Source organism: Chiloscyllium punctatum, chromosome 12, assembly GCF_047496795.1.
Source record: "Chiloscyllium punctatum isolate Juve2018m chromosome 12, sChiPun1.3, whole genome shotgun sequence".
Classification (NCBI taxonomy): domain Eukaryota; kingdom Metazoa; phylum Chordata; class Chondrichthyes; order Orectolobiformes; family Hemiscylliidae; genus Chiloscyllium; species Chiloscyllium punctatum.
Genome location: NC_092750.1, coordinates 9545975 through 9570060, shown reverse-complemented (window position 1 = coordinate 9570060; position 24086 = coordinate 9545975). Strand labels below are relative to the sequence as shown.

Below are 24086 nucleotides of genomic sequence, written 5' to 3'. Positions count from 1 at the left end.
TTTGAGACCTCCAGCACATTCTCTTCTGTAATATGAACTGTTTTCAAAACATCAATTTTTATTTGTATTAATAGAAATAATATTTAATTATTTTTAAATTAATGTTGATTTACAGTAATATATTATAAATAATTTTGACCTCAGCATGGATCATTTAGGCGGTCCATTCGTTTCCGGTTTTCATTCTGAGAATGGTGGGGAGAATATCTCATGAATGAGATCATTTACCAGGTGGCTCTTTTGCTTGTTTGCATTGAGTACTGGTTTACCTTAGGAAATGTCTCTCTCACCTGCATTGTTAACATCGTCAGCCAGAGGTCAAAGTGCAGGGATTTCTGTACACGAGTCCAACACAGGTGCTGAGGGCTCGATCACCAGGGAATACATTCCTGAAGCTCTGTCACAGGAGGAATGAAAATGTTCTTCAATGACGACAGCGAATACGGTAGGTAAGCAATATTTTGACGGTTAAGAGTCTTGTCAAGACACTGGAATGTAATCCGAGCCTAGTTGGCAGTTTGTTGGCTGTTAACATGCGGAAACTGATTCTAAAATGTTCTAAATATAGTACAAAAGGAGAAACCTTCTCCTTCACATTCCCTGGCTATATAGAAACTGAAGGTGTTTTACAAAAATCGAAACTGAGGGTGTTTTATAATGTATAGAAACCAAAGGATTTTTACAATGCAAGTAAAGTTTGCTTACAGACAATATGGAGCCTCAAACACTCCAGGTTACCAAGGGAATACAGAGTACAAATATTTCTCTATTTTATCTATTTCAAATGTAACTTGTTCCTCTTGAATAAGTTGTAAAGCTTATTGGCATGTTCCCTTGACTGGTAACGTTGCGGCGCAAGAACCCAAGAAACGGGAGTAGGCCATCTAGCCCTCAAACATGCTCTATCATAAATGAAATCACAACTGATCTGATTATAGCCACGACTCCACTTTCCACTCTGCCTAATCAACTCCCTCACACACCCTTACATCCAATGTCACTTGTAAAACAAATACCTATCCAAATCACCCTTGAACGTATCCAGCCTCCACTGCTATTTGCAGTTCATAATTCCAAGTTAATTCCTCTCTGAGACAGCAATTATTCCTCATGTCTGGTCTTAAATTGAAAGCCATCTATTCTGAATCTGTGACCAGTCATTCTAGAAACTCCCCCCACAAGAGAACAGGCTGGGGCTGTTTTCCCTGGAGCGTCAGAGGCTGAGGGGTGACCTTATAGAGGTTTACAAAATTATGAGGAGCATGGATAGGGTAATTAAGCAAAGTCTTTTCCCTGGGATCGGGGAGTCCAGAACTAGAGGGCATACATAGGTTTAGGGTGAGAGGGGAAAGATATAAAAGAGACATAAGGGGCAACTTTTTCACGCAGAGGGTGGTCCGTGTATGGAATAAGCTGCCAGAGGATGTGGTGGAGGCTGGTACAATTGCATTTTAGAGGCATTTGGATGGGTATATGAATAGGAAGAGTTTGTAGGGATATGGGCCGGGTGCTGGCAGGTGGGACTAGATTGGGTTGGGATATTAGATTAGATCACTTACAGTGTGGAAATAGGCCCTTCGGCCCAACAAGTCGACACCGCCCCGCCGAAGCGCAACCCACCCATACCCCTACATTTACTCCCTACCTAACACTACGGCAATTTAGCATGGCCAATTCACCTGACCTGCACATCTTTGGACTGTGGGAGGAAACCGGAGCACCCGGAGGAAACCCACGCAGACACGGGGAGGACGTGCAAATTCCACACAGTCAGTCGCCTGAGGCGGGAATTGTACCCGGGTCTCTGGCGCTGTGAGGCAGCAGTGCTAACCACTGTGCCACCGTGCCACCCACATATCTGGTTGGCATGGACAGGTTGGACCAAAGGATCTGCTTCCATGCTGTACATCTCTATGACTCAGAGGGGATCATCATGTCAGCATTTATCATGTTAAGAACCCTCAGAATCTCATATGTTGCAACACAGTCACACTTCATTTTCTAAACCCCAAACAGTCCGGACCCAACCTGAACAATGGTTTCCTCTGAAGACCACCCTTTATCTCGGGGATCAGGATAGCAAACTCTCCTTGTTCGACATGGACTGGTTGGACCGAAGGGTCTGTTTCCATGCTGTATGACTCAATAAATTTGTTTAAACACAACTACTTTCTCCAGGTGAGGAGCCCTGGACAGAAAAGAAAAATAAGAGCCCTAGAGTGACGGGGAAAAGGTGGCGAGTGGGACTATGTGAAACAAAAGTAGAAATCGCTGGAGAAAATCTGGCAGCATCTGTGGAGCGAAAGCAGAGCAAGGGCAGCACAGTGCTTAGCACTACGGCCTTGCAGCGCTAGAGACCCGAGTTCAATTCCTGCCTCAAGCAACTGTCTGTGTGGAGTTTGCACATTCTCCCAGTGTCTGCATGGGTTTCCTCCCACAGTCCAAAAATATACAGGTTAGGTGAATTGGCCATGCTAAATTGCCTGTAGTGTTAGGTGTAGGGGAATGGGTTGCTCTTCGGAGGGGCGATGTGGACTTGTTGGGCCTAAGGGCCTGTTTCCACACTGTAAGTAATCTAATCTTAATATCTTGAGTCTAGTGACCCTTCTTCAGAACTGATAGCTAGGAAAAGGTGGTATTTATGCGAAAGATAAGAGGTGAGGGGGCAAGAGTAGAAAGTGAATAGGCAGAGATGGAGACCAGAGAGAGAGAGAGAGAGAGAGAAAGAGGCGGATAATGGGAAGGCAGGGATGGAGGAAGCTGATAATGGGGACTGTAACTAAGGAAAAATGGGTCGGCTGTGCTGATAACAGCACATGTCATGATAAGCCTGGGGTGTGGGAGTGCATAAAGGACCTGGAATGATGTGTCCAGGTTCCACAATCATTAAACTCAATGTTGGGTCCCCAAGCAGAAAATGACATGCTGCTCTCTGAGCTTCACTGGAGCACTGCAGCAAACCTGACGCAGAGATGTTGGCCAGGGAACAGAGATGTCTGTTGAAGGGCCAGGCAACTGGCAGCTCAGGACCATTTTTACAGACAGATGCAAAGTGATCACCCAGTCTGGGTTTTGTCACCCCACTGTAGAGGAAAGCACATTGTGAGCAGCGAATACAGTAGAGTAGAATGAATGCAGCGCAGGTAACTCACTGGAAATTGTGTCCAGAGCCGTAGTTTGTGAACAGGGAGGATATAAATGGGCAGGTGTTACACTTTCTGTATTTAGAGGGGAAGGTACAATGGGGTGTGGTGGCATGTTGGGAATGAAGGAGGATGGATCTGGGTATCCTGGCAGGAAGGGTTCTTGTGGAAGACTGATAAAGGAGGGGAGGGGAATAGGTGTCTGGTGGTGGCATCTTGCTGGAGTTGGCGGAAATGGCATCTAATGATCCTCTGGATGTGGATGCTGGTGGGATGCTAGGTGAGGACAAGGGGGACCCTACTGCTGTTGTGGGAGGGAAGAGACGAGGTGAGGATAGAATTGCGGGAGATGGGTCAGACATGGCTGAGGGCCTTGTCAACCACATCAATGGTGAGTCCCTTGTTGACAAAAGAAGGTGGATGATTCAGAGACCCCTTTGTTGAAGTGGGAATCATCAGAGCAGATGTGACAGAGACAGAGGCACTGGGAGAATGGAGAGTCTTTAAAGGAAGCAGAGTGTCAGGATGTGTAGACAAAGTAACTGTGGTAGAGCAGGAACAGGCAGAGACAATGGGTCTGCAGGCAGTCAATTTATGGAACGTGGGAAGAAGGCGTATGGGGTTGGGGACTGTGACCTTGAAAGCTGTGGAGGCTGGGAAGGGGGAGTGGACTGAGGACGCATAGGAAGGAAGGAAGAGATCCCCAAATAAGATGAACTTAGTGACCGTCATGGGCATAATATCCAGAGGTTGGAGGTGAGGTTATGGTCCCCAGAAGATAGGAGATTTTTTTTAATTTCAAAATATACTTTATTCATGTAAATAAATCTTTGGTACTTGTACAATTTTCCATGTCGTTCATAGTTATATACATTGCATGTCTTAACATTACAAATTGAATTAATCGAATTCACAGTTATCCTATTAACAGTTACCTTTATTAACTATCCAGTCTCTTGGTATTTGGCTGTGGCTTCAGCGGAACCCACCTACTGAGTGAGTGCCCTGTTATGATAGGAGATTTTTTTTTATTTCAAAAATATACTTTATTCATAAATGATTTGATGGTCTGTACATTGGATCATGCCATACATATGTCCATATTTACAAACACAGATTCGACTTTATCCTTGTCCTTTACAATCCTGTGCATTTTTCAATCTTGTATATATACATATATTTGGCTGAGGCATCAGCAGAGCCCAAAAAAAACCGTCTGTATGGGCCCCCTGTTCTTCTTTAGGCAGGCCGATCTTACACGGTGGTCTTTCCCCACCGCGCCTTGGCGGCAGCTGCCCCAAGCTTCAGCGCGTCCCTCAACACGTAGTCTTGGACCTTGGAATGTGCCAGTCTGCAGCACTCGGTCGGGGTCAACTCCTTCATCTGGAAGATCAACAGGTTTCGGACTGCCCAGAGAGCGTCCTTCACCGAGTTGATGATCCTCCAGGCGCAGTTAATGTTCGTCTCGGTGTGAGTCCCGGGGAACAGGCCGTAGAGCACGGAGTCCCGCGTCACGGCGCTGCTCGGGACGAACCTCGACAAGCACCACTGCATTCCTCTCCAGACTTCCTCTGCATAGGCACATTCCAGAAGGAGGTGTGTGACAGTCTCGTCCCCCCCGCAGCCACTTCGAGGGCAGCGTGCGGTGCGGCAGAGAGTCCGGGCGTGCATAAAGGATCTCACAGGCAGAGCCCTTCTCACCACCAGCCAAGCCACGTCTTGGTGCTTGTTGGAAAGTTCTGGCGATGAGGCATTCTGCCAAATGGCTTTGACAGTCTGCTCAGGGAACCGCTCGACAGGATCCGCCCTCTCCTTTTCCCGAAGGGTCTCAAGGACGCTACGTGCTGACCACTTCCTGATGGACTTGTGGTCAAAGGTGTTTTTCCTCATAAATTTCTCCACGAAGGACAGGTGATACGGAACGGTCCAACTACTCGGAGCGTTCCGCGGCAGCGAGGCCAGGCCCATCCTTCGCAACACCGGGGACAGGTAGAACCTCAGTACGTAGTTACACTTGGTGTTTGCGTACCGGGGATCCACGCACAGCTTGATGCAGCCACACACAAAGGTGGCCATCAGGGTGAGGGTGGCATTGGGCGTGTTTTTTCCCCCATTGCACCGGTCTTTGTACATAGAGTCTCTTCGGACCCGGTCCATCTTTGATCTCCAAATGAATTGGAAGATGGCCCGGGTGACTGCGGCGGCACAGGTCCTGGGGATAGGCCAGACCTGTGCCACATATAGCAATACTGAGAGTACCTCACACCTGATGACCAGGTTTTTTCCCGCGATGGAGAGTGACCGTTGCCCCCATCTGCCTAGTTTCTGTCTCATCTTCCTGATCCGCTCCTCCCAGGTCTTGGAGCACGCCCCAGCCCCCCCGAACCAAATACCCAGCACCTTCAGGTGGTCAGTCCTGACGGTGAAGGGGATAGAGGATTGGTCGGCCCAGTTCCCGAAGAGCATGGCCTCGCTCTTGCCTCGGTTTACCTTGGCCCCCGAGGCCCGTTCGAACTGGTCGCAGATGCACACGAGTCTGTGCACGGACAGCGGATCCGAGCAGAAAACAGCGACGTCATCCATGTACAGGGAGGCCTTAACCTGCAGGCCCCCGCTGCCAGGAATAGTCACCCCTCTCAGGCTCGCATCCTTCCTGATGGATTCGGCAAATGGCTCTATGCAACACACAAACAAGGCGGGTGAGAGGGGGCATCCCTGCCTGACTCCAGATCTTACAGGGAAGCTATCTGATTCCCACCCATTGATTGAGACTGCACTGACAATGTTGGTGTAGAGCAGTCTGATCCAATTTCCGATTCCCTCCCCAAAGCCCATTTTGGAGAGGACATCCCTCATATATGTATGCGATATCCTGTCAAAGGCTTTCTCCTGGTCCAGGCTGATGAGGCAGGTGTCCACCCCCCTGTCCTGCACGTAGGCGATCGTATCCCTGAGGAGTGCGAGACTCTCAGAGATCTTCCTGCCCGGTACAGCACAGGTTTGGTCCGGGTGGATCACCGATCCCAGAGCAGACCTGACCCGGTTGGCGATGACCTTTGACAAGATTTTGTAGTCTGCATTTAACAGTGAGATCGGTCTCCAATTTCTAATTTCCTCCCTCTCCCCCTTCCGCTTGTAGACCAGGGTGATGATGCCTTTCCTCATGGATTCACTCATGGTACCTGCCCGGAGCATACTGACATACACCTCCAGCAGGTCCTGGCCGATCAAGTCCCAAAGAGCGGAATAAACCTCGACCGGTAAGCCGTCGCTTCCGGGAGTTTTATTCTTTTCGAAGGACTCGAGGGCCTTGGTCAGTTCATCCAGAGATAGTGGCTGGTCCAGCCTCTCTCGTGTTCCGTCATCTAGGACCTCCGTGATAGAGGACAGGAACGACTGGGAGGCCGCGCTGTCGGTCGGCTTCGAGTCATACAGGCTGGCGTAGAAGGATTTGCTGATCCTCATGACGTCAGCCTGAGATGACGTTACCGAGCCATCTTCTTTCTTCAGGCTGCTGAGCACGGAGCTCTCTTTGTGCACCTTCTGGAAGAAGAAACGTGAGCACGTCTCGTCCTGCTCCACCGAGCGGACCCTGGACCGGAAGATTATCCTGGAGGCCTCCGAGGCAAAGAGCGAGGCTTGCTGGCCCTTCACCTCCTTGAGGTCCTCCGTGACATCGACCCCCATCGTCTGCAGCAGGAGCAGGTTCTGCATACTTTCCTGGAGCTGGGACAGTTTTCCCCGCCTCTCTCTCGCGTCCTGGACACCTTTGAGGATAAAGAACCTCTTGATGTTCCCTTTTACCGTTTCCCACCAGTCCGCTGGAGACTCAAAGAGGGGCTTCACGGTTCTCCAACCTGCGTAATCCCTCTTGAGCTCTTCGATGTTTCCCGGGGTCAACAGCTTATTATTATGTTTCCACGTTCCCTTGCCCGCCCGCTGTTCGTCCTGTAGGTGACAGTCGGCCAGCAGGAGGCAGTGGTCAGAGAAGAACACCGGCTTGACGTCAGTGGATCTGACCGAGATGTTTGAGAGTTGGTGCTCAGCCTCCCCAATGTCAGGGTCAGTCTGCCAGACAACAGCAACACCACCACCCTCATGGACAGGCTTCAAAGTCAGAGTTGGATCTGAGAGTCCCTTCAGAGGGCGGTAGGTTTGGATGGGTGAGGGGGCAGAGAAATTCAGGCAAAAGATATCACGTCAACAGTTCTCAGTGAACACATTGACTGTAAGTAAATGGCCAGAAGCATGGGTCCAGTGGACAGGTAGTGTGCTGTAGGCAAATGAGAGTGTCTATGGGATAGAGAGAGGACTCCTGTCCAAAGAAATGGGTACGGATGAGATGGAAGAGGAGTTCAACATAATGTCGTGCCCAGGTAGACGGCAGGAGAATGGGGTTAAGAAACATATCAGCAATGATGAGACTTATAAGGTCAAAATCGAAAAGTGTGGCGCTGAAAGAGCACAGCAAGTCAGTTGACTTTTCAGGCATAAGTGACTCTCCTGTTCCACGGATGCTGCCTGACCTGCTGTGCTTTTCCAGCACCACACTGTTAGACTCTGACTCGTCAGCATCTGGAGTCATCACTTTCTCACAGAGTCAGAGTCCTACAGCACAGAGACAGGCCCTTTGGCCCAAACTGGTCCATGCCGACTAAAATGTCCATCCACGATAACCCCATTTCCCTGTACTTGACCCATATCATTCTAAATGTATCTTATCCATGTATTTATCCAAATGCCTTTTAAATGTTGTTAATGTACCCGCCTGAATCACTTCTGCGAGCAGCTCATTCCATATGCGTTAACACGCTCTGTGTAAAAACGTTGCCCCTCAGGTTCCCTTTTATTCTTTCCCCTCTAACCTTAAACTGATGCCCTCTAGTCCTTGAGTCCCCAACCCTGGGAAAAAGACTGAGTGCATTCACCCTATCCATGCCTCTCACGATCTTACACACTTCTCTAAGGTCTCCCCTCAGTCTCCTACGCTCGAAAGAGAAACAACCTAGCTTGTCCAAGCTCTCCCTATAACTCAGACTGTGAGTCCTGGCAACATGCTTGTAAATTTCTTCTGCACTTTTTCCTGTTTAATAACATCCTTCCTAAAGCAAGGTGACCAAAACTGAACACAATACTCCAAGTACGGCCTCACCAATGTCCTGTACAACTGCAACATAACTTCACAACTTCTATATTCAATGCCCTGACTGCTGAAGGCCAGTGTGCCAAAAGCCTTCTTCACTGCTCTGTCTACCTGGGACTCCACTTTCAGAGAACCGTGCACTTGAATTCCAAAGTCCCTCTGTTCAACTACACTCCTTAAGGCCCTAACATTCACCATGAAACTCCTACCTTGTTTTGATTTTCCAAAATGCAAGATCTCCTATTTATCTATATTAAACTCCATTTTCCAATTCTCGGCCTACTTCCCCAGCTGACCAAGGTCCCCTGCTGCAATTTCTGACAACCTTCATCACTGTCCACAACACCGCCTATTTTAGTATCATCTGCAAACTTACTAATAGCAATGGCCCCAGCATCATTCCCTGAGGCACTCCATTAGTCACAGGCCCCCAGGCCAACAAGCATCCTTCCACAAATACCCCCTGCTTTCTACCATCAAGCCAATTGTGTTTGTCAATTCCCCTGGATTCCATGTGATTTGACCTTCAACAACAGCCTACGATGTGGAACCTTATCAAAGGTTTTACTGAAATCTACACAGCCTCTGTCTACCGCCCTGCCCACGTCAACCTTCTTGAATCGAACTGAATTTTTGTCACGTGCACCGAGGCACAGTGAAAAGCTTTGTCTTGCGAGCGATACAGGCAGATCACAGAGTTAAGTAGCATAGATAGTAGATAATAGGTAAACAGCGGCAAAAAACAAAAACACAGGTACAAGCGAATGCAAAGAGTTTGTGAGTCCATTCAGTATTCTAACAACAGTCAGGTTTCTAAACCTTCTGGTGCGTGTGTTCAGGCTTCTGTACCTTCTCCCTGATGGTAGAGGTTGTAGAAAAACATTGCCTGGGTGGGATGGATCTTTGAGAATGCTGGCAGCCTTTCCTTGACAGTGGGCCTGGTAGATGGATTCTACTGATGGGAGGTTGGCCTTTGTGATTGTCCGGGCCGAGTTCACCACTCTCTGTAACCATTTCCGATCTTGAACTGGTACAGTTGCCATACCACTTCATCAAAGAACCTTCTTGATCACTTCATCAAAACCTAGAGAGGCTGAATGGGCAAATCTGCTCCTTTGTGTTAAGATCTAAAGGTGTTTGAAATCCCTTGAGGTGGGAGCTCAGTGGAGCTCCCTGAGCTGCTCTTGCAGAGAACCAGCTCATGCTAGAGGGGCCAAATGGCCTCCTTTTGTGATTTTAACCTTTGTGTGACCCTCATAAACACGAGCAATGGCTGTTTTGGCCCAACGTGGCCAGTTTCTACACTTGCTAAAATTGGCAAATTAATAATAATATAAATTATCCAGTAATGGGCCAAAAGCAAACAGCTTAATACGCATGCGCGTGGATCGCTCTGACGTTTGTGCAGACCCAACGGCGGAATGGCAGAGCTGCGCACGCTCAGACCTGACAGTGGACTGGCGATGCTGCGCACGCTCAGACCCGACGGCGGAACGGCAAAGCTGCGCACGCTCAGACCTGACAGTGGACTGGCGATGCTGCGCACGCTCAGACCCGACGGCGGAACGGCAAAGCTGCGCACGCTCAGACCTGACAGTGGACTGGCGATGCTGCGCACGCTCAGGCCCGTCGGCGGAACGATCATGCTGCGCACGCTCAGACCTGACGGAGAACCTGCAATGCTACGCATGCTCTGACGGCCGGCTCCTCGCGGGCAGTGCCGGCATCGGGCTTGCGCAGACGTGGGTGAGTGACGTGTCGTTGTGACAGGTTGGCAGGAAGTGAAGGGACTGATACCGGAAGTGGGAGCTGGAGGTCTGAGAGTGGCTGGGAGTAGGGGAGACCTAGAGGAACAGTCTGGAAGAAGCCAGGCCTTTTCCTGGAGCGCCTCTGAAATCAGCAAGTTAAAAGCTCAAAGGCTGGGAAGATGCTGAAAAAGTTCGACAAAAAGGACGAGGAGTCTGGTAAGTGTCAGTCATGAAGGATGGGGTGAAGGGGCCTGTGTTGGTTACCATGGCAGCACCGGCCTAAGGGAGCAAGTGGTGGGGCAAGTTCCTAATGCAGTCAGTTCAGGTAAAGCCTCTCTCAGACTGCTCAGTGTGGGCTGGAAACTCACTTTCTGGTGCTATCTGAGCACAGCGATGGCATACTTTGCCAGGGCAGGGATGGGATTTTGGTTGGACTCATACAGTCGTTCTGGCATGGTAGGTGGTGAATTGGCCTGCGCTGCATCTCTGACTGAACGATTCATCCTGTGCCATTCCCTTGCCTTCTCCTCATAAACCTGCATATGCTTCATTTTCAGAGAGTAATATTGTTCCCTCTTGAATGCCTTGATTGAATCTGCTAACGTGTGTGTTTGTCCACACTCAAACATGCTTACACAATCAAATGTGCACTTACACACTGTCTAACACACACACACACACTCATGTGTGCACATACTCTCTCTCACGTTTACACTCACTTATAGTCTCTCGCACACTCACTCTTTCACTTACACTTACTCACATGCCTACACTCTTACACACACAACACATTCCAGATCCTAACCAGTTGTGTGTAATGAAGATTTCCCTCATGTTGCCAATTGCTTTAAATCTGTGCCCTCTCATTCTCAATCCTTTCACTATTGGGAACACTTTCTTCCTATATGCTTCTACAGATTCCTAGCCATTTTGAACACATCTATCAAGTCTTTTCTCAGCCTCCTCTTCATGCCCTTCTGAAAAATTGGTGTGCAGAACTGAGTACAGTAGCCCAGTTGATGCTGGACCAATTTTAACTTTTGCTTTATGCTCAAATCGTGAAAGTCAGGGTTCCTGATGCTTTATTAACTGCTTTTTCAGTCTGCCCTGCCAATTTCAATTACCGATATGAGTTCCTCTCCTCCTCCACCCCCTTTAAAATTGTACCCTTTTTGAAATTATCTTTGCACAATGTTCTTAATGAAATTAATCATTTTAGATTTCTCTGCATTAAATTTCGTATGTCCACTCTATCTACCTTCTGTGAGTTTGAAGCTCTGCCCAATGCTTCTTTTAGTTTATTATACTTAGTCTAGTCTAATGTCATCTACAGACTTTGAAATTGTGCCCTGTACACCAAGGTTTTGGTCATTTGTACATACAGCAGGAAGAGCAGAAATCCACACGTTAATCTCTTTAGAATCCCACCAGAAATTTTATTCCTATCTGAAAAACAACAACAAATCACAGTGGTGGATTCCTGTCTGTCTATAATCAATGTTTCATACTTTTTTAACTTATCAATGGGTTAGCTCTGCTGTGCAGTAAGAGAAAGTGAGGACTGCAGATGCTGGAGATCAGAGTCAAGAGTGTGGTGCTGGAAAAGCACAGCAGGTCAGGCAGCATCCGAGGAGCAGGAAAATCGATGTTTCTGGCAAAAGCCCTTCATCAGGAATCACTCTTGACTCTGTACACGAATTACTATAAGTTAGTGTCATTTTTTTTGTCTTCAGTTTTGTTGGGTAGCAAACATTATCTTTAATGGTGTACCAAATCTGTCAGTGCTTGTCTCTAGAGGTTTGGCAGCATTTGTAGGAGTTCACTGTGAGCATTTTAATGGTGGGACATTTCAAAGACAATCTGCTGGAAAAGACCACTGGAGCTGCTTGGCTGTTGCAAAATCCAAATAATCAATACACTGCTCAATCTGATTTATCCTGCCAAATTCCTATCCAGTTCCTTCCTGAATATTCAGACTTTCTTATGGTTTAGCCATAATGATAGCCTTTTCTTAGTTTCAAAATAAAATGTACCTTTTAAAGTATTGGAAATATACAGGAGATCCGTTAGAACAGAAGAAAAAATGCATAGCGAGGAAGCAGTGGAAATGTCACTGGACTAGAAATCCGAAATCCCAGGCTAATGTTCTGGGCACGTGCGTTTGAATCTTGTCATTACAGATGATCGAATTTGGTACAAATCTGCAATTAAAAAAAACTAGTCTAATGGCAACCAGTGGTCAATTCATTTTCTTCAGGGAAGTAAATCTGCCATTCTTGTGTGGCTTACATGTAAACCCAGACAAACAGCAATGTGATGGAGGTTTAGATCAGAGTAGTGCTGGAAAAGCACAGCAGGTCAGGCAGCATCCGAGGAGCAGGAAAATCGACGTTTCTGGCAAAAGCCCTTCCTGATGAAGGGCTTTTGCCCAAAATGTCGATTCTCCTGCTCCTCGGATGCTGCCTGACCTGCTGTGCTTTTTCAGCACTACTCTGATCTAAACTCTGGTTTCTAGCATCTGCCGTCCTCACCTTTGCCTAGCCAACAGCAATGTGATGTTAACTGCGTTCCGGTCAATTAGGGATAAGTAATAAATATTGTCCTAGCCCTGAAGCCCACTTTCTATAAAAGAATAAAGAAAAATAAAAGAACTTAATTTTCTGTCAAGTGGTAACAGTTGAGCTCATAAATTGGCTCATTTATGTTTGCTAGAAGTGGTATGCATTCATACGCAGGGCTTGTTCTTTGCACGCAAAAGGAATATGTCTAAGCTTTGCCCCTCAGCAGCTTGAGATGATAGTTCCCCCTTATGTTTTCTGTATCAATGGTCAGTAGGTTTGATTGGCTGAGGCAATCAGCTCCCTTTTCATCTGTACCTCAAATCCTCTGGGGATAAGGGCATGGATATCCTTTGGATAACAAAAAACGTGGACACCGCTTTGATGTGACTCCTTTATCTGCCATGAAGGGTTGCACACTTAGACCAGATGAGTTGATGGGTGAAAAGATGTAGATTGAGGCAGAATTTATGGATCTGTGCGTAGCAACTCAACAGCTAATGTGTGTGTAATGGGAAAGTTGTGATTGTTTGAAATTTTGCAATTGTCCTGATGGGTGCAAGAGTAAAACTTCAGTTCTCTTTTCAGCAATGTTTTTATTTTATATTTTTCCCTTACTCAAATTTTATCTAACATTACTTACAATATATTTGTTTTTTCAATGCTAATAACAGTCAGTTATGAACCTTGTGAAGTGTTGGTGTTTACTGTCAAATTGATTTTTTCAAGGAATGATGAACCAGTAGTGAATGTACTGGTTGGATGTGACAAATGTTTGAGTAGGTGCTATTAGATGTATAAACTTTAGTACCAGTGTTTGTGAATTAAGATGGGAAAGTGACCTGATCGTTCATAAGAACATAACAACCAGGAGCAGAAGTAGGCCATCTGGCCCTTCGAACCTGCTCTGCATTTAATCAGACCATGGCTGATCTTTTCATGGACCCAGCTCCACTACCCACACTCTCACCGTATCCCTTAATTCCTTTATTGTTCAAAGAAAATTGAACTTAGCTTTAAAAATGTTTGCTGAAGTAGTGTCAACTACTTCATTAGGTAGGGAATTCCATAGATTTACAACCCTCTGGGTGAAGAAGTTCCTTCTCAATTCAGTCTGAAATCTGCTCCCCCTAATTTTGAGCTATGCCCTCTTGTCCTAGTTTCACCTGTAAGTGGAAATATCTTCTGTACTTGTATCATATCTATTCCCTTCATAATTTTATTATATAAAATGATGTTATATATGTTTCTATAAGATCCCCCCTCATTCTTCTAAGTTCCAATGAATGTAATCCCAGTCTACTCAGTCTCTCCTCACACGCCAACCCTCTCAACTCTGGAATCAACCTGGTGAACCTCCTCTGCACCCCCTCCAGTGCCAGTACATCCTTTCTCAAGTAGGGAGACCAAAACTGCACGCAGTACTCCAGGTGTGGCCTCACCAGCACCTTGTACAGCTGCAACATAACCTCCCTACTTTTAAACTCAATCCCTTAAGCAATGATGGACAAAATTCCATTTGCCTTCCGAATTACTTGTTGCACCTGGGGACCAACCCTCTGTGATTCCATTACTTCTGCTGGATTCTTGTCTATAGATCAATAGCCCATCAATATCTGTTGTCACTTGATGAAAACGATTGTAGGCTTAGGTGATACCAAAGCCAGAATGAACATATCCAGGCAAGGGGCAGCATGTTTAAGAGTTCAGCTACTTAAGAAACATAATTTTTCCATCTGTATTATAAATAGATGTTCCTCGTTCATTTACAGAAACATTTTTCATTTTGGCTGATTTTTGTGAATCAAAGGCTCTTTTGCTTCTGTAAACAAACCCTCATTGGGCATTTAACGCGTATCTGTGTGTTTGAGGGGTGGAGGTGGCAGTTGTTGATGTCTGTGCTGTGATGTGGCAGGCTTTGTAAGCACTTTTCCAAGACATTAGAATTGGTACTGAATTGAATTGAAGTCTTCAAGATAATGACAGAAAGAGGCTGGGTAACAAAAGATCAGCTACTTCCACTAGTTGGTGATTCTAGATCTAGTGGCATAGTCTAAAAGGCAATTCCAAATGCAAAGGTTGATAGAAGTTTGGAACTTCCACAAGCAGCAGTTAATGCTAGATTAGTTAATTTTAAATCTGAAATAGAGATTTTTTTGTTGAGCAGAAGTAACAATAGATTATAACTAGATTGTAGAAAGTAAAGACTTGATCAGTAACAGCAGGCACCTAGTTATATAACAGCTTGCATTTCTGTAATGCTTTTTACAGCCTCCGGTCATTTCACCAATCCCAGCAGCCAAAGAGGTACTTTTGTATAATTTGAACCGATGTGAGCAGTCAACTTGCACTTAGCATGTTCCCACATATAAGAATAATATTGGTGGTTTGTTTTATAGTGGCATTGACTTGGGAACAAATGTTTGAACCAGGGAGCTTTAGATCTTCAGTCCAACACTTTTCTGACTGAGCTGTTTCTGCTGGTTCAACAAGGAGATGCAATCAATCCAAGCGTTGAGGCAGCGAAGCGAGGTGGCGAACTTCCTATTCACACTCCTCTATCCCAGCTAAACAAATGTGAGAGCTGTCAGGAAATGCTCTTTTTGCTGAAATCCGAGATTGTTTTTTGACAGCACAGTGGCTCAGTGGTTAGCACTGCTGCCTCACAGCACCAGGGACCCGGATTCAATTCTGACCTCGGGTGACTCTCTGTGTGGAGTTTGCACATTTTCCCCGTGTTTGCATGGGTTTCGTCTGAGTGCTCAAGTTTCCTTCCACAATCCAAAGATGTGCAGGTTTGGTGAATTAGCCGTGCTAAATTGCCCATGGTGTTCAGGGATGTGTAGGTTAGGTACATTAGTCGGGATAAATCTAGAGTAGTAGTAGGGAAATGGGTCTGGGTGGGTTACTCTTCAGAGGGTCGTTGTGGACTTGTTGAATCCAGTGGCCTGTTTCCATACTGTAGGGGATCTAGGTAGGGGAACTTCAAAGTAGTGCCATACGATTTTTTGGGCCCACTAGAGAGCAGAGTGAAACATAGTGTAATGTTGCATGTGAATTACTATGTTCCTCGTTATGCAATTGGAGGGTTAATCATAAATGTTTGCTGTAGAGTCTGTGGAGAGGTCTTGAACCTACAGCCTTCTGACTAAAGGAAGAGGGTACAACCAGCACAGCTGGTAGTGTTGAACAAGTCCCAGACCAGATGAAGGTAAATAATAGCAAATGACATTTAACCTCAATGTCCCCATGTGAAGACATGGTGAGGAAGTGACCCAGTATTTAGGCTGTGTTGGAGGCAGCTCAGTGGTTGCCTCCCTTTGTCCTCTGCAGGCCCTCTTTGTCTCCATTCCAGTCCTCATTTAAAACCTTACAACTGCTCACTTTCAACAAGCTTGCTATTTTCCCCAACTTCTCAATTCCCACAATTGTTTTCACTTCTATTGATTACAAAGATCCTTGATGTTTCCTCCTTTTTACACAAAGTGAATGTGCACCTCACATGAAGTGATAGCCAAGTCAAATACTAAAGATTTACGCTGAATCTCTTATTGCACTCTGAAAGTAATTGGCTTGGGGAGTCTGATAATATAACCAGATCAAACCTATTTGTTAATGCCACAGGGGCTGAAGTGATAATTTATGCTCAGTTGGCTCTATGCCTGTAGGCATGATTCCTTTTTATAATTGCTTTAAATATTTAGAGCATTACATATGACAAAATTCCAAGTATGTCTTTCTTTCAGGAAAGACCTATAGAAACAAATAAAGCTGGTCAGTCAGCAACAACGTTAATATGAAGAGAGAGTAAGTTAACAATTTGAATTTAGATGGACTCTGCATCTAGACTTGAGACAGTAGCTTGCTCTCTCTCTATGATTGCTGCTTGACCTGCTGTGATTTCCAGCATTTGTTTTCAGTGCAGATTCCAGTATCTGCAGTAATTTGCTCCAACAACTTTAATATTACAGTTTTTAATGTAGAAAAACATCCCTCAGCTCTTTAACAGGAGCAATATCAAATTACGATTAACAGTCATACAGAATCACTAAAATAAAACAGAACTGTGGATGTTGGTGATCTGAAATGAAAACAAATTGCTGGCGAAACTCAGTAAGTCTATATCTGTGAAAAATAAAGCAGAGGTAATGTTTCGAGTCTGGCAATTCTTCATCAGAACTGTTAGCAGCTCAAAAGGTGATATTTATTCTATCTTTCCATGTTTGTTACCAACCCGACACCAGGTCCTGTTATAACAGCACAGTCACCCAATCTCATGTACTCCATGGCCCATGATTGCATACATTGGGTTATGTTCAGTATAGCTCACCCATTTTCTCCTACTTTTAGCTTTTATTATTACTTACTCAGTTTTTCTTCTGTCCTGGTGTTACCTGTACTCTCCTTGTTTATGCATCCTTTTCACATCTCTCTCGCTGGTCTCTGCCTCCACCTATCTGAACACAGATGTGCACACATTTTCTCCAGCAATTTCTGTTTTTGTCTCGGCGAATCATCTGCTTACAATTCTCTTCACCATCATTAGATTTGTGTCACTTCTCCCACCCTCTCCAGGATCTATCCTTGGCCTTCTTCTAATTTTCACCTTACATGCTGCCTGGCACTGACATTATCTGAAAACCCGGTCAGTATTCATCTGTTTGCTGAAGAAACCCAGCTCTTATGTCACCAAGAATCTCCACAGTCCTTCTCCTGCAGATGAATGCTCTGCAGTTGAGAAAATTCAAAATTGAGCTTGGTAATTTTTTTGGATGTTTTGATGAGCAAGGAATATGAGTTTAGAGTGGAAATGAGAGTTAGGTAGAAGTTCATTGGTAGTCGTATTGGAGGATGGAACAGGCATAACAACCTTACACTGCTTTTTTTTAAATCAAACAGTACGTTTTCTTTGTTAAACCATTGGACAAATATTGTTTATTGACATTCATGATTGCATTTACATTGTTCTGATTGATTTTATGAACCTATTTCTTATTTTGTCTTAGGTGGGGGCTCAAATCCGTTCCAGCACCTGGACAAAGGTTCTGTACTGCAGGAGGTGAGCATTGATTACTGTGCTATGCAAACGCAGTAGTTTGCCAATTTACAGACTACAGCAGGTGGGGATGCTGTAGTGTCTCCAACACTCCCTTGACCTTGAAAAGATACAGGTCATGGCAGCTTCCCATACAGTGACCCCTGCCACAGTGTATGTGTATGTGTCTGTCTGTCAGTCAGAATGCTGACCATTCATGATTTCCATACTGCAGCTTTGAAGGCCCAGCTCAAATGTGCTCCCACTGTTGGGTGCACAGGGCTGGTGGCCTTCCCTTTCGCTTGCAAGGATCGAGGCTTTCTGTGAAGCTAGATTTGAGTGGCAGTAGGAAGTCACATAAGTAGAGATGATGACATGTAGAGGCAAAGGATTTACAGTGAGCACCAATTAATGCGAATGCCCACATTCTGATTTCAGTATTGAGTAGTGCATGCAGCTTATTGTCAAGACTGTGATTAAATCATCTGCATTTACCTGCATGAGTGCACTATATCAATTCTTATCCATAAAAAGCAGGTCAAGTACAACCCCAGCCATTTACCACCCTGTCAGGCTGCCTTCTAACATTAACAAAGTGATGGAAGGGGTCATCAGCAGTATTATCAATCAACGCATGCAAATGAATAACCTGCTCACTGATGATCAGTTTCGGTTCTGTCAGGAAAACTTGGTTCCTGATCTCTGCTGCATGGATCAAGCATCAGCAAAATCGCTGAATTCCATGGTGGGGAGAGAAGTGCCCAACCATCTTCAGCTACTTCAGGGCAGTACGGTGGCTCAGTGGTTAGCACTGCTCCCTCACAGCACCACGGTCCCAGGTTCGATTCCAGCCTCGGGTGACAATCTGTGTGGAGTTTGCACATTCTCCCCGTGTCTGCATCGGTTTCCTCCGGGTGCTGTGGTCAGGTGAATTGGCCATGCTAAATTGCCAATAGTGCTAGGTGCATTTAGTCAGAGGGAAATGGGTCTGGGTGGGTTGCTGTTTGGAGGGTCAGTGTTGACTGGTTGGGCCGAAGGGCCTGTTTCCACACTGTAGGAATCTAATCCAATCTCATCAAGATGTTTGCTGATGATTGCACAACATTCAGCACCATTTGTGAATACTTGGGTATTGAACCAGAAATATTTATATGCAGCAAGATCCGGGCAACGTTCAAGCCTGGGATAATGAGTGGCAAGTAGCAATTGTGCCCTTCAAGTGTCAGGCAATGACCTGTCCAGCAAGACAGAGTATAACTGTTGGCATTTGATATTGAATGTATTACATCTAGGGGTCTACCATTGTTCAGAAACTGGACTTGACAGGCCATATAAATTAATGGCTATAAGAGCAGGTCAGCCTTGGAATTCTGTAGTGGCTAACTTGCTTCCTATGTTCCTAATGCTTGTCTATGTTCTGCAAGGTTCAGGTTAAGAATGTGGTGCAATATGCTCCACTTCTTTGGATGAATGCTATTCCAACAACTTGAGAAACTTGACACCATCCAGAACAAAGCAGTCTACTTGATTGAAATAGAAATTGCTGGAAAGCTTATTTTGGTCAATGGTCACTGGACTCAAAATGTTGACTCTGCCTTCTCTCCAAAGATGCTGCCAGATCTGCTGAATTTCTCCTGTGATTTCTGTTTGTGTTTTAGATTTACACATTTGCAGTTCTGTTTTTGTTCAGCTCATTTGATTGGCTGCCCATTAATATTTAATAGTTCCTTCATCACCAGCAACACTGGCAGCAGTGTGTACCATCTATAAAATTCACTGCAATCACTCACCAAGGCTCCTCCAACAATGCCATCCAAACCCATGACCTCTACCACTTAGAAGGGCAAGGACAGTGTCTGCATGGAAACGTCATGAATGTGGATTTCCTTCCAAGCCCCACACTATGCTAACTTTGGAACTATATTGCTTTCTTTCATTTTTTTCTGGCTACAAATCCTAGAACTCGTTCCGAGCAGCATTGAATGTCCGTACGTTCCGAAGACTACAACGGTTCAAGAAGGAAGCTTACCGCCATCATATTCGAGACAATTCTCCTTCTCTTCCTTCTTTAAGAGTTTATCTGGCATGCTGTTAAGTGCATCTATGTTTTTCACCCCAGTTACTCCTTGTGGGAGCAAGTTCTATGCCCTCTGGGCTAGCAGATTTCTGCTAAGTTCCTTTTTGGGTTTATTAGTGACTCTTATTTATAGTTCGCAGTTTTCTAAGCATCTGGCTACCAAATAAATTTGTATTGTTAAATGCTTCTATTAAGTCGTCCTCAACTTTCTCCTTTCTGAAAAGAATTAGAGGAGTAATTTTTGAAATGTGTGTGTGTGTACATGCTGATGTGTGGTTTTAACTGAATAGCTTCAGAGGGAAGCCAGCAATATGCTGTGAAGTGCTGCTTTCTCCCATTAACTCACTGAAACATTTTATCTTGTTGCTTTTGTCTCGCCTTACCCAGCTGATTCAAAATCTATTGAGACTACAGGCAAAGCTCTTTATAATCACAGATCTGGTTGTTTTATTCCAAAGAAAGAGATAATCAAAGTCTGCCATGAGTGGTTGAATTAGTGCAGGAAACTGCATTAGATTTTATGATCAGGTAATAAATAGAGATTTGATGGACTAAATGGGTATTCTCAACCTGCCTGTTCATTTTATGTGGATTTGCTGAGATTGTTAATGATTCATAGCATACACTACTTATGTTTTTACTATTGTTTTGTTGCAGGCTCGAGTGTTTAACGAAACTCCCATCAATCCTCGGAAATGTGCTCACATTCTGACCAAGATCTTGTATCTGATAAATCAGGTTAGGCCTCTTGCTGTATCTTCGAGAAATAATCTTTGAACTTTGAACAGTTGCCCAGTAATTTATTTGAACTGTACTCGTGAACCTTTGAACCATTTGTAACTGATCATGTCAATCTGAAAGACTCATTCAGGATCAATGTTGGGAAGCTTGGCCACAAAGTGTGCGTAAATGTGAGGCTGTGTAGTGAAGACTATAAACGAAGAAGCTATTAGTTTCAGTAATTGGTGGAAAATCCCAAGTGTTGCTTCTAAGAACTAGTTAACAGAAAACATGGGTCCCTGGCTGTTGACTGCAATCAGAACATAGGACAGTACAGCACAGGAACTGGGCCCTTCAGCCCATGATGTTGTGCCGAACATGACGCCAAATTGAACTAATCCCTTTTGCCTGCCCTTAGTCTATATCCTTCGATTCTTGGCATATTCATGTGCTCATCTAAAACTCTCTCAAATGCCCCTATCATTCTGCCTTCACTACCACCTCACAATCTTTAAAAAGAAACTTGTCCCTCACATCTCCTTTGAAATATCCACCCTCACCTTAAATGTATGCCTCCTTTTCAACTCTGGGGGAAAAAAAGACTGACCGTCAACCCTATCTATACGTTTCATAATTTTATAAACTTCCATCAAGTCTCCTCTCAGTCTCTGCTGCTCCAGAGAAAATAAACTGCTCAACATAATCTGATTCAGACAGTGATTGGAAGTTGCTTTTACGCAGCATACAATGAGCTGCTATCAGAACTGCACGCTGTCTGGTATCAGGTAGAGCAGAGGGGGATTGAGGTGGTGGTCGTACTGATGCAAGGAATTACCAGCAATGATGATTTTGTCCAAAAATGGCCCCAGCAGATTAAAAATAGCTGTACAGATTTTGTGGGTTTTATAGTTACATGGAATGTGCAGCACAGCAATGGACCGACTGGTATGTAACCTATAGTTTATGCTTCTTATGAATCTCCTCTGACACTACTTCATCTCATCCTTATGGTCCATTCTTCCTCTTGTGTTTGTGTAACTTGAATGCATCTCTGCTTGCTTTTTCACTTTTACAATTCCTTAGCACATGTGCTGGGTTTGTAGTCAACAAAATTATAGATGGTTAAAGGGTAATTTGATTGAGATCCTTTAGGATCAAGGAGGCAATTGATGAGTTAACTGAAAATAAATTTTCTGCTGTAGGACTGAGGAGTATGATCTTAAAAGAAAAAATAGATCCAAGCCATTCAGGTGGGAAGTTAGAGAACACTTCTTCATTGGAAATGTGGTTCATATCTGGTACACTCTCCCACAAAACGCGAGAGAGATTGATTATTTTTTCCAAACAAGGGATATAAAATGACATGGACCCAAAATGGACTTTGTAAGTCCCTTGGATAGTAGGTTTGCTATTGGCCGATGAGCTTGGAAGTGTCCTGTCTTGTGACCATGATTTGAATATGCTGGTGTTGGACTGGGGTATACAAAGTTAAAAATCTCACAACACCAGGTTATAGTCCAACAGGTTTAATTGGAAGCACACTAGCTTTCGGGTCGTTGCTCCTTCATCAGGTGGTAGTCATTGATTTGTTATTGCTAAGCTACTGATTAGGTGTATTTACTGAGTTTTGAGAAGATTTGTATTTCAGGTTGAGATTCTGGATGCAGGTTTGCTTGCTGAGCTGGAAGGTTTATTTTCAGACATTTCATTACCATAGTAGGTAATATCTTCAGTGAGCCTCCGAACCAAGATGTAATTACCTTTAAATGTAGGGATGTTACTTTTATTAGATTAGATTGCTTAGTGTAGAAACGGGCCTTTCGGCCCAACAAGTCCACACCGACCCCCTGAAGTGTAAGAAACCCAGACCCATTCCCCTACATTTACCCCTTCACCTAACACTAGGGGCAATTTAGCATGGCTAATTCACCTAACCTGCACATTTTTGGACTGTGGGAGGAAACCGGAGCACACGGAGGAAACCCACGCAGACTTGGGGAGAATGTGCAAACTCCACACAGGCGGGAATTGAACCCGGGTCTCTGGCACTATGAGGCAGCAATGCTAACCACTGAGCCACCGTGCCGCCCATTATAAACTGTGGTGATTAGAAATGTTTTGCTTGAATAATGTAATCCCTAAAGCCGTGGTAAAACTTTTCAAAGTGAATTTGTGTAAGTTTTGTAAAATAGGTAATGCAGTGTTTTTGCTGCCTGGAAGAATGTTTTTTTCCAAATCCTGTTGAGACAATTATAATGACTCGTGAGGGGCTTCAGCAACATAAATGTTCTGTTAAGTGCAGTTGTTCAATTAAGCAAGATACTGGTAAATGGGGGAAAATGAAATACTTAAAGGAAAGCATTTGCAGGACGATGGAGAAAGAGTGAGGTGGGGAAGACTAATTGGTAGCCCTTTCAAAGAGTTGAAACAGAGGACTGAATGAGCTGTGCTGTGTGATTATACAGATTTTTGAAAGATTCTGAATCCATTATGGATATGGAAAGGCGTTTAAAAGGATAAATGTGTATGGCGAGTCCTCTTCATTCACTTATCTACTCAAGACAAACCTGTGGGCGTGTCTCTTCTCCCTCAATCCTCATTCACAGCATCTCAGTCACTTCACGATTGCAGGCTATTAACTTCTGGTATCAAATGGGGAGCGCCATATTTCAAAAGCTTTGTGAAGAATGCCTGGGGAAAGCATCCCCAAGTTGAACTCTGCTACCTTGCCCAAATTTTGCTGTTTATCTTGAAGGAATAGTCCAGAAGTATTTTTTCCTGCATTATTCATCCATGCTAAAACCCCTTTTTGTTTACTTCAGTGGTGAAAATCCAAGTTTGTTCCAGTCTTTCTCATTATATAGACCAATCTTATAACCATAAGTTGCAGAGTTGCATTCTGCAGAGTCTCAGTTTTCTTTTATCTGATAGCCAAAACTGGCCCCCATAACTAAGGTATAGATTGACCTTCCATCGTGCAACTGTTTTGGCATCAATTGGTATTACCCAGTTCTTACAGCACAGAAGCAAGCCATTTTGCCCAATACCTCTCCGAGTTGACTGATACAATTCAGTTTTTTATTCAATTTAATGATTGCTGTACATTTTGATTGCAGCATCTGGACATATTAATCACTAGTGTACTTGACTGTTGTAATTAGAGATGTATGATGGAGAAAATATGCAAATATATTTGCCCTTCAGGAGCAGTTTTGCCTTTCAATTTGTTTCTGATGTATTACTGACTTGTCGACAACAGGTGGTGCTGGTGCTTCACGAACAGACCTTTTGCATTTTAAGTTAGTTTTAAGGTGCTAACCTTCAAACTGCAGCATGTTCAGTGTGGGAGGTTTTTTTAAAATAATTGTTCCCAATGAAAAATCCCGTGCAGCTGGCTATAACCCAAGTCATAAAAATGACATTATTTGGATCTTCATAAATAAAACAAAGTAAAATTCTTAAAAGGGTAAGTTTGGAACTGTTTGCACCGTTTTCTTATTTGTCAGCAGTTTTTTTTTCCACTTCCAATTTTCATAAAACTACCATGGTGACAAACTAGCAGCTTTTATGCTATTAACAATTGAGAGTTGTGATGAACCTTGCACTTTGTGAAACATCTGTTTTCTTTATATGATGGTACCTTTTGAATCCAGAGTGGATTA

General features: G+C 44.5%; 1 protein-coding gene across 2 annotated transcripts in view; it reads left to right on the top strand.

Annotated features, from left to right (window-relative positions):
• The first annotated feature begins 358 nt into the window (after positions 1 to 358).
• Positions 359 to 24086, top strand: part of LOC140483589 (coatomer subunit gamma-1) — a 74641-nt gene continuing 50913 nt past the window's right edge. The window contains exons 1-3 of one of the 2 annotated variants that reach the window (XM_072581823.1): positions 359 to 445; positions 17599 to 17651; positions 20362 to 20442. In XM_072581823.1, coding sequence (XP_072437924.1) covers positions 412 to 445; positions 17599 to 17651; positions 20362 to 20442 — 168 coding nt within the window. In that variant the 5' untranslated portion in view covers positions 359 to 411. Of the gene's footprint in view, positions 446 to 10067; positions 10251 to 17598; positions 17652 to 20361; positions 20443 to 24086 lie in introns of those variants that run through there. The other variant, XM_072581822.1, reaches the window with a different exon arrangement.